Below are 13220 nucleotides of genomic sequence, written 5' to 3' on the forward strand. Positions count from 1 at the left end.
TCAAATGTTAGCATGTGAATAAGACAGAGAGCAGCAGCAGTGTGTTAGCCACATGCTGCCTGTCAAGCCACTAACCTCAACATTAATGTAAAGCATCATAAAACTGATGCGTCACTCCATTTTATTCTCAACTGAGGAAAAAGTATGAGCGGAAATGTGAGCCTGAATGCGACTGAGAGAGAGTGTGAGTGTGCAGGTGACAGCACGTGTGAGCGCTTGTGTGCGCGTGCGTAGCGTGTAATCATATCTGTAACCTCGCTGTTTCTCTCCCATACCAGGCTTTCTAAAACAGACAGCCCGGCATTACTGGGAGGGCAGAAGACACAGGAGCTTGGGTTGTCAGCACTTGAATAATTTATGGAAACACCCCAACATTTCGATTGCAAAGCGAGCTCCTACCAAGTTAGCCTGAAAGGAATGTAACTGAAACAGGCTAATTTGCCTGCTCCCTTCTCTCTCACGGCCTCATATCAATACGTGGCTTCCAGCAAACCGCGGGCTACCTCCTCCAAATTTCCATATTCAATGTTGTAAACTTGTTCTACCATCAAAGAACAAAAAAAAACAAAAAACAAAAAAACCATAAAGGAATCACAGCCAAGTTTGCCGCAGGTGAGATTCAAATTCATATGACGCCGTAACCTCCACCGAAACATAAAACACGCCGTGCACAAGAAACTGACAGTGTTTATTTCTTGCTTCAGCTTTCCCCCTGTCCATAGCCTGAGGTCTCATTCGTCCTCGTCCCTTGCAAAGCAGGGACGGAAAAGACAATAAGACTCTCAACAGCATCAGAACTTATTTCTTCACAGATACCCCAGTGGGCTTCCCTCCCTCCTGCAATGGAGACGACACAGACGCTGGTGTTTTTTCCACATCTGGTGAAATTTCTCAGAGATGCCACGTTCACTGCCAGTTCTGGCTCAAAGTCACTAACGACCTCCTCGCGTTCTTTCTGCTACGTTTGCGATCGATATAGATCATGTTTGCCAGGCATTTTCTGACTGATGCGGTAGAATTTCTAAGCGCTCTCCCGCACTCGCATCTCCGACAGCTGCTACAGTCCTCCGCTCTCCGCCAACGGCTTTCTGGCACCCCCTTGCCAGAAGCCCTCACTCCTCCAGGCCCAAAGGATCCAGCAGGGTCCTAACCAAAGGGGGTAGAGGGGGTGCGGAAAGAGATAAGGAAAGAGTGTGGGGAGGAGGACAAGGAGGAAAGGCAGAGGTGACCTCCCAGGAAATCACCATGCGCAGGTAGAAGGAGACAGAGATAGAGGGAGCGGGAGAGAGAGGAAGAGAGATATATAGCGAGCAGGAGACACAGAAAGAGAGAGTGAAGGAGAGCGCGAACATCTGTGTTTCTATCCTTATCTCTCCACTTCAGGCTGGCCAGCCTCAGACATTAGCTGCTGGGTCTCAGGGGACAGCACAAGCGGTTAGAACAGGACAATCCCCATATTTAAAAAAAGAAGAAAAAAGTACTGGCTAAAGAGACGCTGGCACAAGTGAGCAGATTCAGACCTTGAATAAGAGGACTCTGTGACGTCTACAAGGACAGACGCGCGTGGTTTCCTAAAAACATATTTCGACCACAATAAAACCAAACGTAGAGAGGCTCACCTTGATGTCCTCATTCCTTTTCAACGAAAGCATGCCGTCTCCACACGTAGCGCTGCCAATCTGTGCAAGTTACGCACACGTCCTGTAGGATTACCCAGACTCCCACAGACTGTGGAACACCGCTTTACGGCGCGTGACAAACATAATTGTTAACACTGGAGGTGACCGCCGCTGCGTCTGCAGCCCCAACTGTGGCCTTTAAATGAAAACATGCCCACCCCTGCCTCGTGTAACAGTAGACGGCAGCTCCGGTGTCGCGCTTGATCTCTGCGCCCAATGCCAATTCGCATTCCTGCCACCCGAGCGGGCGGCTGACCCGGGCAGGCCCCCGACGCCCGCTCTTGCTGCAACGCCCCCCTCAGCGCGGGGGCCTGCTCTGGCACATGGCAGCGCACTGCCCACGCGGCGTCACCCACGCCAGACCGCGAGCGCCAGGCTCTCCCCACCGGATATGCCGATGAGCGCCGCTAACAGCCGAGGCGCACTGCTGATAACATTAGCATTGATTTTATCTTTGGTGGAGAGCGAGGGGGAGCTGCGTTTCATCAGTGCAGACGCTCTTTTCATTACTGTCGCTCCGCGGCCGCGCGTGCGTTCGCGGCTCTCCTTGCCGTTAGCGGTTTTTAAAGGTCGCGAGGGCTCGCGAGCCGCGGCCGGTCGATGCGCCTGAGTGGCCGTTGATGACGTATGGACGCTCAGGGGACCAGGGACCGGACGGTGACCGGGATGTCAGTGACAGGAGGGAGTCTGTCCTTTCTCAAGTGCAGCTGAAGTCTCTGTGGGAACAGGCCACACTGGGACCCAGCTGACAGGAGAATGGCCTCTAAGCACAGGAAGACAAACGTGGGAAACAGCTAGGATTTGCTGCTGATGAAGTGTGTGCGTGCATGCGTGTGTGTGTGTGTGTGTGTGCGCGCACGCATGTGTGTGTTTGTGTATGAATGATTAAACGTTCATTTTTCCTGCTCTGTGATGGCACACTGTGTTTATTTGTGCGTGTGAATGATTGAGCATTGGTCTTTCCTCTTCTGTGACAGTACACTGTGTGCTTGTGTCTGTAGGTGTACGTGAGAAAGATATCTGGGGCAGAGGTTCATTGAAAGGGGACTGTTAAAACTGTTAGGGAGAAGCCTTATTAATCAAGACATCTATTTATGGTTTGGAAGGAGGATGAAGGCCCTACTGACAAACATACACCAGACCCCAGGGATCATCCACACAGACACTGATTTTTTTTTTTTTAAATAAAAGGGGACAGCTTCAGATGCTGCTCAGCTCCTCCTCTGCACTCTCCCAGATTAAAATCTCATTCTCTTTTTATCAAAAAATGCTTAATTCAAATGGCCCCTCTTGGCACAGAAGACTACAAGAACACCAAGAACCGTTACAGAACATGCAGTCCTCAACTTTAAAAGATTTATGCGTGCAGTCATTTACCTCTGTGTTTCAGGATCACTGAGTGAAAGCTAAGTGCTGTGTATCTGCACTTTATATACGCTGTGCTGAATATTCCACATGCCCATATGCTATACAGAGCAATAAGGATCTTGCTCGGTTCTGTGCTGGATGGCTTTGAATCAGACATGATAATGGGCTGCCATTTTGCCGTCCGAGAAGGACGGCCTCGTGAAAATGACTGACAGCTTAATGCCAGTTCCCTGAGATATCCATCGTCTTCAGCCTCTGGCTGTCAACATCGCATTACCCACCTGTCCATCTTGCGAGGGACCTATCTACATAGGCATCCCCCCACCCATCTATCCGAACCGATCAGCGACCGAAATAAATCACTGTCTAAAAATACACGGCCCTTTTTTTTCCCCAGCAAATGGGAAAGCGTAGCAGGAACTCTCTGTGGATCCCACTTGGACAAATATCATCCAAAATGATGGCTTGATTCTAAAAGAGGACGGGACAGAAACCAGGACAGTCAGGCACTCCAGACAGCATCGCAATGGGAGCGTGTGTGTGTGTGTGTGTGTGTGTGTGTGTGTTCTCCCCCTGCTCTGGCTCTACAGTGTGGTTTCAGTGCCATAACTGAGGGACAGAAGAAGCATATATGTTGGTGAGCCACACCAGCCTCAGTCATGCCCTGACGCACTAATGACCACCATTCACTTCAGAACTGTCCTTGATTTCCTGACTAATAACAGCCTCCTTGACTCAAGGAATTTGCCACTGTGTGTGCCGAACCTTGCGGTTAGTAAATGAACGCTGAAACGTCATGCTTTAGCTGTGCTGCCAACAACATACACGATGCTTTAAAGAATGCTTTGCTACGATCTGGATAACATCACCTGTGAGGATCGCAGCCGTCCTGACAACGAACTGCGCATGATAACATTAGAGTCTAACAAGTGTTTTCAAAATTACAAGCACATACCACATTGTCAGCGGTATTTCTGTCTGTCAGGACAGAATGAAGCCAAAAACTAGACAGTGTGACTGCAGAGAGCATGCTGAAAAGTTCAACCCATCAGTCTCTGTAAGCCTCATCCACATGCCCTTTTTCGGCATCAGACTGTGAGAGCTTGCAGTGCTGCCCCGTGACTTAAAAACACAAATCTCACTGACTTCCAGCTCTCAACATCAAGCTACGCAGACAGGGGTGAGACCCCACAACTGCTCCGGATCGTGCCAGCAGGGTGAGCAGCCAAGAGAAGAGTGAGAGGTAACTGAGGATTAGAGCAAGGGGCTTTTCTTCTGAGCCATTCATGAAGGTAATTCAGCTGTGACAACAGCATGAGGAGGTCCTGTGTTCAAATCACATGTGCGAGTCATCATTCTCAGCTGGAATCTTGGATGCTGACTGTGGTGCCTGTCACCAGCGAAAGCCCTGCAGCAAATGGATCAAGTGGAGAGGTAAAGGCCACCAGCTCCCTTGAAGTAATCCATGCTCTGTGTGGAGGCAGAGAGGGTAAGAGACACAGCGGACATTAATCTGTAGACCACTAGCTCCATGTTGGAAAGTCCTTCAGGAGGCTGCCCTGTGGTACCGAATTCTGCCTTTGAAGAAAGCCACACACCATTGCAACCAAAATCGCTATATAATGGACACAGCGCTGCTTTCTTCCGGATGTTTCTTTCTTTCATAAATGAATGACAATCCCATGATGAGACCCATACAAAATGTACACTGTGAAACATTTGGGGCACATGACACAGCCAACCTTGTTTTAACTTCTGCTGGCATGCAGTTGTGTTGCAAACATAGTGTTGCAGACCTGCTGTTAACGGGTAAATCAGAAAAAAAGACATTACAGTTAGAACACGAGCACAACGTCTTTGGTCAATGCAGTCTTCTGATGCAGGCAAGGGACCTCTCCCCTCTGTGTGCCGTAACAGCACTGGCACGTGTTACAGTCTAGTAAAAACTGATTCCGGATTCCATCAGATAACGTCTCATTTTCACATTTAGGCTTCTCGCCGTACAAGCAAATGCATCCGATTGTGAACACGATTTTTTGTAGTTCGCTAGAGGTGCAGCACAGTCCGTTAGGATCTGTCTGCATTTTTCTGTTATATATATTTTATACAGTTAATATTTCAGGGAAATGTTTTGAATATGAACATCTTTCTCCCTCGAACTTCCGTTAAGGAAAGAAGCTTTCTCCATCGCGAGCACGTTGGCTTCTCTGACCTTGCGGTGCAGAGCGCACCTGACCATAAGACGCCTCACCCTCCAGGCACGCTATCCAAATAAATAAATGCCTCACCAATCTGTGGTTAGCTATACATTCAAGTCACATAACCGACAATTTCCGTCATTGTTCCCTGAAATTAAATCAAATCAAAGCTACTTATACATATTACAAGAACGGATAATTAACGCAGAACAGTCGCATATATTGAGTAAGGTTTCAAATTAGTTAATTCTATTGAAATTGTTCATACTTACACGGTGATTCTTGGAGTTCATGTCTGCGGTGCTCTGTGGTAGCAAACTCTCCAATCGGCCAGCACGCTATCAATGCAGTAGGCTACTACATGCAATCTCCTACACCCCCCACAACCTCCGACTCAGAAATTCTTGAAATCCAAGACCGTCCGAGGCAGCTTTCTGAAAACGCGGATTCGGTGGCAGTAATGTTTTATTTCGGGGGGGCGGCGGAAGTAGTCGCGAAAACAGTCAAGTCCTTTCTCGCACAGGACCACCGGCGCTTGTCACGGTCATCTGACCCTGCTCATCTCTCCGGGTTGTCATCGGTAGCCGCTCCGAGTTGCTTGCCTCTGTGGGGAGTTCAGATTGAATGCAGGAAGGACCAACCAGAGGGGCAGCCGAAGAGGCGGGTGTATTTCAGTAGCGTGAGCTGGGCAGTGGGTGAAGCGTAGTTTTCGAGCATGAGGTTGCAAGTATTTATCTCTACATCTCCATCGAGTCGTGAAAACGATTTCCGAAATAAACAGATGACAACGTGCTTCCGATTCGCCGGTCCGCTATTGAATGGAGTCACGAGAAGCATTCACTCCGCAGCGAATCCCGGGATGAATCTCGGCAAAAAGTATGCATGAGAAAGGATAAAAAAAACAACCACGGCCACTTAAAGAGAGTGACTGAGCAGATAATGGATCCTTCCCTACGCCTCGGCTCATGCACCCTCTCTCCTGCTCGCCGAATTTCCCTGGCCTCGTGAAAGACGTTACAGGATTACATCATCGCCCAGCTAACAATAGCAATGGAGACGAGTGGTGACACAGAGCCGAGGAGGGAAGACCGTGCGATTCAGTGCCACATTTGGTTTACCTTGAGCTGAAACTTTAATTTGATCGGAATCACTCTACCCACTATGTGCTTCAAGGCATTCAAGGGTAGAACTGCACTTATTTTACAGTTAAAAGCGCACTTCTGTGGGCAACATTGCTTCTGTGTGGCAACTCGTTTTTTCTTCGGTAACGTGCGCAATTGAGTAAAAATCTTTCTTTGTTGGTTGTCGACTTATTGCTCTTCAGAAGGCAGTTAAGTATTTCAGTCCCGCAATTAACTTTAATACACAATTACAGTCAATAAAAGTTACTGTGCAATAAAACTAGGTACTCCCTTCCCCCTCTTTCATTGAGCACATTGTTGAAGATCATTCATTTATTTCCCACATAAAATGAGTGTACACGATACCGCGCGCCTTGATTATAACAGCAATTAACCTACTGACAGACGCGTGTCAAGATTAAAGATCATGAACATCGAAACAGGCACTTTAATATTAAAGCTCATCAGAACTCAGTAAAACCACGTGATCACGTCAGAGTGCCTAATCGCTGACCAGAAGCAAGGCGTTCCCAAACCACAGTGCAGACTGACATGATAATGACACTCCAGAGGAGACCACTTGCCTACATCATCTGTCAATTAGCGCGTGGTGCGAGGGGACAGGGTATGCGTCCGTGTGTGTGTGTGTGTGTGATGAGGGGCCCATAGCTGCCGACAGGCAACACATCCATTTGAACTAAATCCTACCCCGATACAAAAACGGGATTGTCTGTGGGGTTGTTTAGGCACTCCAGAGGGGCTTCTGAATGAAAATGTGCTGCCAAAGAGAAAATAAATTGATCAGAGACAGGGAGCACAAAGGAGAGGTGCAGGAAAGTTACAGCTGCAAGGCATTAGCGAGGTAGCCCAACAGCCCCCCACTTCCCTCACAGCAAGGGGGAGCCCAGGCAGCTCCAGGTCTCCTTATCTGCGATAAATCTCCCCATTATCCTCTTCTTTAAAGCCACTTCGCAAGTTGAGATCCTCCAGGAGTCTCCAGCATGATGGAGTACTGGGAACTTGAAGTCGTTTTTTTTTTTTTTTTCCCCCTGCTCAACTTCAGGTCAGAGGAGCAACTCATTATCACTGAGCAAACAGAGCAGTCTGTCAGTCAGAGTTAATCATGCTGTCACGCCTTAATTTTGCTGCTTAAATCAATCAAACCTCCTGCTCCAGAATGCACAGATTAAGCTGTTCACACGACTGCAATTTTTAAACCCAATCAAAGCCTTAGCCAGATCCAAGAGTGGCCACAAACGTTGTTTGTGGTGTGATGCTGGGCCTTAACTGTTCACAGGGCTTGCACAACCAGTTAGCCATCCTCAAACGTGAGTTCTGACCCCGGAAGAGCAGACACTTGTGCGCATGTGCGCAGATGGCTGTGGTGGTGCCGGTCCGTGCCGCCCGTCCTCTGCCACGCTGCACCGATGTTGCTGAATTACCAGCGCACCCGTTTCCCGGCTCGCCGGGGGAGACGCGATGAAGGCCGGGCCGCCAGCACGGTGACAGACCGTGAGCCAGATTAGCACACCGTCGCAGGTCCCTGCCAAAAAGAACAGCAGGCAGCACGGATACCGAGACCTGCCTGCAATCCTTCAAAGCGGCAAGCGACAGGACAGAACGGAACTGTGTATGTGTGTTTGTGTGTGTGTGTACGTGTGTATACGTGTGTGTGTGTGTGTGTGTGTAGGTGTGTGTGTGTAGGTGTGTGTTGGAGGGTTAGAGCCCCAAGAGAAAAGGAGTGATGGATGGAGGACGAATGAGTGTGGGTGAGAGGAAAAAAGGGACGAGTATGGGAAAGAGGGAGGGGCAAGAGGAGTGTGGACAGGGAGATGAGGGGAAAGGATGGGTGGATTACAAGAGAGAAAGAACAGGATGGAGGGACGATGAAAGAACGTAGGAGAGGAAGAGGAGGCAGTGCTGGCAGTGTATCAGACCAGCTCCAACTCCAATTCTCAGCCCACAGACTTGCACTTTAATGTTAACACTGCTCTAGGTAGAGATCACACTTCAGCTCCAGCCAAAGATTGTGGAGGTGGCTTTTTCTGATGCTCCTACACACCAACAACTGTCATCCTATCAAACTGGCACCTCTAAGAGCCGTGTGAAACTAGGGAAGGCCAAACAGCATCCTGCAAACAGCAAGTCTAAGAAAATTCCAGAGATGTTCCAGGATACTGGGCTAATCAGATACAGAACCTGACAAGCTTCAAAGAGGTCATGCGTCTCTCTCTTCAGTTGCAGCCCAGAGCACCAGTCTTGGCTCTGAGGAGGCCGACTCCTTCCAGAAGAAACCGGGACACTCTGCTTCTCTGCACAGGAAATGTCCTCATAAATAAATAGGATTAGAGTCCCAGGAACGGTGACACCAGGCCAGGAACGGCACTGCCTTTCCCAGGCAGCAGGGTGTAATCATTTGGCTTAGCGGCAATTCAATAATGTACCTCGATACAAAACATAAGATGTGATATGGGTCACAATAATAGCCATTTGGGAATGACTGTGCACAATACAATTGGGTGCACTACAGATGCACACCAGAGAGAGAGAAAGAGATATACTCTACATGGGCAAAAGTATTCGGACGCCTGACCATCACATTGTAATGACATTGTATTCAAATACATATACTTTAATATGGAGTTGGTCCTCCTTTTGCAGCTATAACAGCTTCCACTCTTCTTGGAAGGCTTTCCACAAGATTTTGGAGTGTTTCTGTGGGAATTTGTGCCCATTCACTCTGTAGAGCATTTATGAGGTCAGGCACTGATGCTGGACGAGAAGGCCTGGCTCGCAATCTCCGTTCCAGTTCATCCCAAAGGTGCTCAATGGGGTTGAGGTCAGGGCTCTGTGCGGGCCAGTCAAGTTCTTCCACACCAAACTCATCAAACCATGTCTTTATAGTCCTTGCTTTGTGCACTGGGGCACAGTCATGGTGGAATAGAAAAGGGCCTTCCCCAAACTGTTGCCACAAAGTTGGAAGATAAAGGGCCTAGCCCAAACCCTGAAAAACAGGTGTGGCCAAATACTAGTGGCCACATAGTGTATATATAATATATAATGTAATGTAATGTAATATATAATGTAATATATAACATATAATGTATATTAATATAAATATAAAGGTAATTTATACTTTCTTACTCTATTTTTAAATTTCATCCATTATTTTTCCTGTTCTAGTAATCAATCTCTATTTATTTACAAGGTTAATAACCATTTTTATGATTATATATGTATATGTGTGTGCGAGTGTGTGTGTGTCTGTGTGCCTGTGTATGTGTGTGTGTGTGTGTGTGTGTGTGTATGTGAAAACAGCTTTGGAAATGCTGCACAGTATTATGGTCATGCCAATAAGGCATCTTTGAATTTGAATTCGAATTTGAGAAAGAGAGAGAGAGAGAGAGAGAGAGAGAAAAGAGAAAAAGAGGGAGGGAGACAGACAGAAAGAGAGGTCAGACACAAGATAAGACATGACATGGGTGAAGATAACAGGCAATTGGGAAAGATTGTGCACAGTACAATTGCATGGACTACTGGTGTGCAGAGAAAGACAGAGAGAGAGAGAGAGAGAGAGAGAGAGGAGGTCAGACACAGATCCAGCAAATCACAGCAAACAGGCAAGTCCAACCCAGCTTTAGACTATCACAGATTTGCATGACAAAAATCATGGCAGCTGGATCCAGCATGTGTGTGTTTAAGGATCCGGGCTTTTAACCAGAAAATGGCAGGGTCAAATCCCATGTGAGACACTGCTTTTTTACCCTTAGCTGAAAAAATGATTACATAAATGTATAAATTATACATAGCTGCATAAATGGATAACATGCTATACGTGACTTATGCAAGTTGCTCAGGGAATGGGCATTTGCTATGCAAATAAATAATGTATTATATATTGAACTTGCATCCACAGGAAGAAGAATCATCCAAAATAAATAAACAAAAATATAGCCAAGACCTACAATGTGCATGTCAGTCAAACATCCATCAGCAACATACAACTATCTTGTTTTATGATCTGCAAAATGGCTAAATTCAATTGAAGTCAACTGTGGAAAACTGCCTGATTTTTTTGCCCCCAGCAAAAAAAAAAAAAAAAAAACAATTTGCTCCTGTGCAATCGCACGTATTTGTCTAGAATGTTCTCCATTTAATTTTGAATTTGACAAAGATAACCCTTATTAACCCTTGCTTAGTCAAGGTCACATCCATCTTTGTCTTGCTCTCTCAGTCAGAAAAAAAACAAAAACAAATCTCTTTTCTTATCAGGGCTGGGCATGTCTGCAGAGTGCTTCCTCCTTCCTCACGGTACCCTGTACCCTGCTCTCTGGACCGCGACGCCCAGCCACCTCATCTTGATTTGCCTGTGGTCAGACGCATACAGCGTGTTCTTTTCGCTGTCAATTAATAGCGTGGGGATGGCCACCCTGCCAAGCGCTGTGAAACCTGAGGAGGAAACGGCCCTCCCCTCGAGGAAGCATGCCGCTCAGGCAGGAAAAGGGCTAAATGGCTTTCAATCAGGCCGTGGCGGGACTCAGGCCAACAAGCTGCACTCTGCAGGGCAGGCATGAGTAATCAACACCAATAAGACAGGTCCATCAATGAGCGGCTACCGCAGATCCATAGGGGTTGGTGGAAAAATCCTCTTATGGTAAAAGACACAGGCCCAGCAAAACTCAGAAATGAGTTTTGCTGGGCCTGGTGCTACTTCAGGGATTTATTAAAGTGGTACCGATTTCCCCCACCTGGAAAGGCTGGTCTGGTTTAGCTTAGGTACATCGTCGGAACATATGGTGATGTGGGTGTGAAGAAAGCCAACCAATGGCACACAGTATGAGAGGGGGGCTTATCAGAGAAAGGGTTAAGCTGGGGTCTCTATTCTTTGCACTACTCACCAACAGTCAGCCAATGAGAGTGAGCGATGCTCTCATACCTCCGTTACTAAAGTAAGCTGGATTTAGATTTCCTCACGATGACAAGATTAGAAGCCCATGCGGTGTGTCTGCAGAAGGGAGGGCTTTTTAGATTTTGTTCCTTGAGAGTGTTAGCCATCCTGAGCCTTCTATTTGCTGTCCAAAGCAGATTCAGTTGGAGACATCAAATCTTAAGACTGCTACAGGAGGAGACTCCACTGGCACATATTTTCACAGTTCTGACTTTCCTTTGTGGTGCTGCCCTCAGCACAAACATGCATTTGGATACCAAATTCTCCTGTGAGGCCAGGTCCAAGCTGCACTAGCCGGGCGCTGTATAAAAAACAGCCTCCCTATGGACACAATTGGAGGAGAATTATGAAAAATGACACCCGAAACAAGTCAGTAAACATCAAAGGGAGAGCTCTGGCCTCAGCCCCCACTGCCTGCTTGCCTTGACCTCTCGGCTCCTGGCTTCCTCTAACCCTACCCCCACTGGGGGATCATGGGGAAAACATGACATCACCCCCCTCTGAGGCTCCGCTCAGTTACATCATCGCGTGACACTGAGAGCAGGCGGCCTCTGCCTCTCACCAGCTCATAACAAAGACACTTTTCACTGTTTGCTCCCTACTCTCACAGCTTCCCCCCCACTCCCACAGTCTACCCCCACTACTATGGTCTACTCCCCAATCCCACAGCTCCCCCCCCACTCCCACAGTCTACCCCCACTACTATGGTCTACCCCCCATCCCACAGTGTACTCCCCCACTCCCACGGTCTACCCCCATCGCTATGGTCTCCCCCCCACTTCTACAGTGTACCCCCCATTTACCACAGTGTACCCCTCTATTACCACAATGTGTACCCCTACGCCAACAGCCTGCTCCCTGAGTTTCACAGTCTACCCCCATTACCACACATGGTCCCACAGTCCAGTCATCACTCCCACATTGCACTCTCACCCCTGAGTCTGCCTTCAGCTCCCACACTCTGCTTCCCACACCCACACTACACTTCCCACTCTGTCTTCTGTGGATTTCAGCCAAACCCATGGACATGAATGGGCAGAATGTGCAATAGCAACTTTGCCATTTCCACTCAACTAAACATGCAGTCATGTGAGGCATTACTCAGATGATGCAGAAACTCAAAACCTGTCTGTCACTTCCTGGGATGGACACCTTCTGCTCTCACATCTGGTCCACAAGCACACAAGGCCTAATTTCACAACTGACCAATCCTGTAGATCTGAGACTGGGAATTGCGGTAAATGGTGGCTCGAACAAAACGGTACCACTGAGGATAATAAAGGAAAACTTCATCAGGCCTTTAAAGACAATATACAAGCTGATCCAGCACACAGAAGAGACAAAGCACCTTCCTAATGGACTCTGAGCAAAGACAGTTAAATGTTAAACGACAGACCGGCATGACACACACTATTAACAACCGTGGTGTACGCCAGCTGCACAGCCACAGCTCCAGAAGGCAGGTTTTCATCTCTGACAATGAACAGGGCCCGTGGAAACAGCCACAGTCAGTAGCGCCTCTCCCTCAGTGCAGATATACGCCAGCGCTGAGAGGAACCAGCGAAATCAATAGCCCCCCCCCCCCCCCCCCCCCCCCCCCCCCCAAGCTCTCTCAGGCAGGAGGCTGCTACTTGTCTTAACGCCAGTCTCCTGCTGTTTTCGAGAACCTCCGCTGCACTGCTTGCCCATACGAGCTGAGCGCCGTTCGGTTACGCACACCGGCTTGGCCTGCAGCCAATCGAGGGGCGCTGCCCCGCTGCCGTGACTCCCTTTCGCACCCACAAAACCCGCCACACGAGGGGAGGGGTCGTACAGCCCCCCCCCCCTCCCCCCCGCGTCCAGGAATCGCAGCAGGGCCAGGTTATGAGGTGCCTATAACCGCAGCAGCTGGGCACAGGGGTTTGCC

General features: G+C 48.4%; 1 protein-coding gene across 5 annotated transcripts in view; it reads right to left on the reverse strand.

Annotated features, from left to right (window-relative positions):
• The window catches only part of rtkn (rhotekin), a 70661-nt gene that overhangs the window by 30660 nt on the left and 26781 nt on the right, over window positions 1-13220 (reverse strand). The window contains exon 1 of one of the 5 annotated variants that reach the window (XM_036528019.1): window positions 5518-6133. The exons of the other annotated variants lie outside the window; for them this stretch is intronic. Within the exon in view, the coding sequence (XP_036383912.1) occupies window positions 5518-5538 (21 nt within the window). The 5' untranslated portion in view covers window positions 5539-6133. Of the gene's footprint in view, window positions 1-5517; window positions 6134-13220 lie in introns of those variants that run through there. 5 annotated transcript variants of the gene reach the window in all.

This window comes from Megalops cyprinoides, chromosome 4 (genome assembly GCF_013368585.1).
Source record: "Megalops cyprinoides isolate fMegCyp1 chromosome 4, fMegCyp1.pri, whole genome shotgun sequence".
Lineage (NCBI taxonomy): Eukaryota > Metazoa > Chordata > Actinopteri > Elopiformes > Megalopidae > Megalops > Megalops cyprinoides.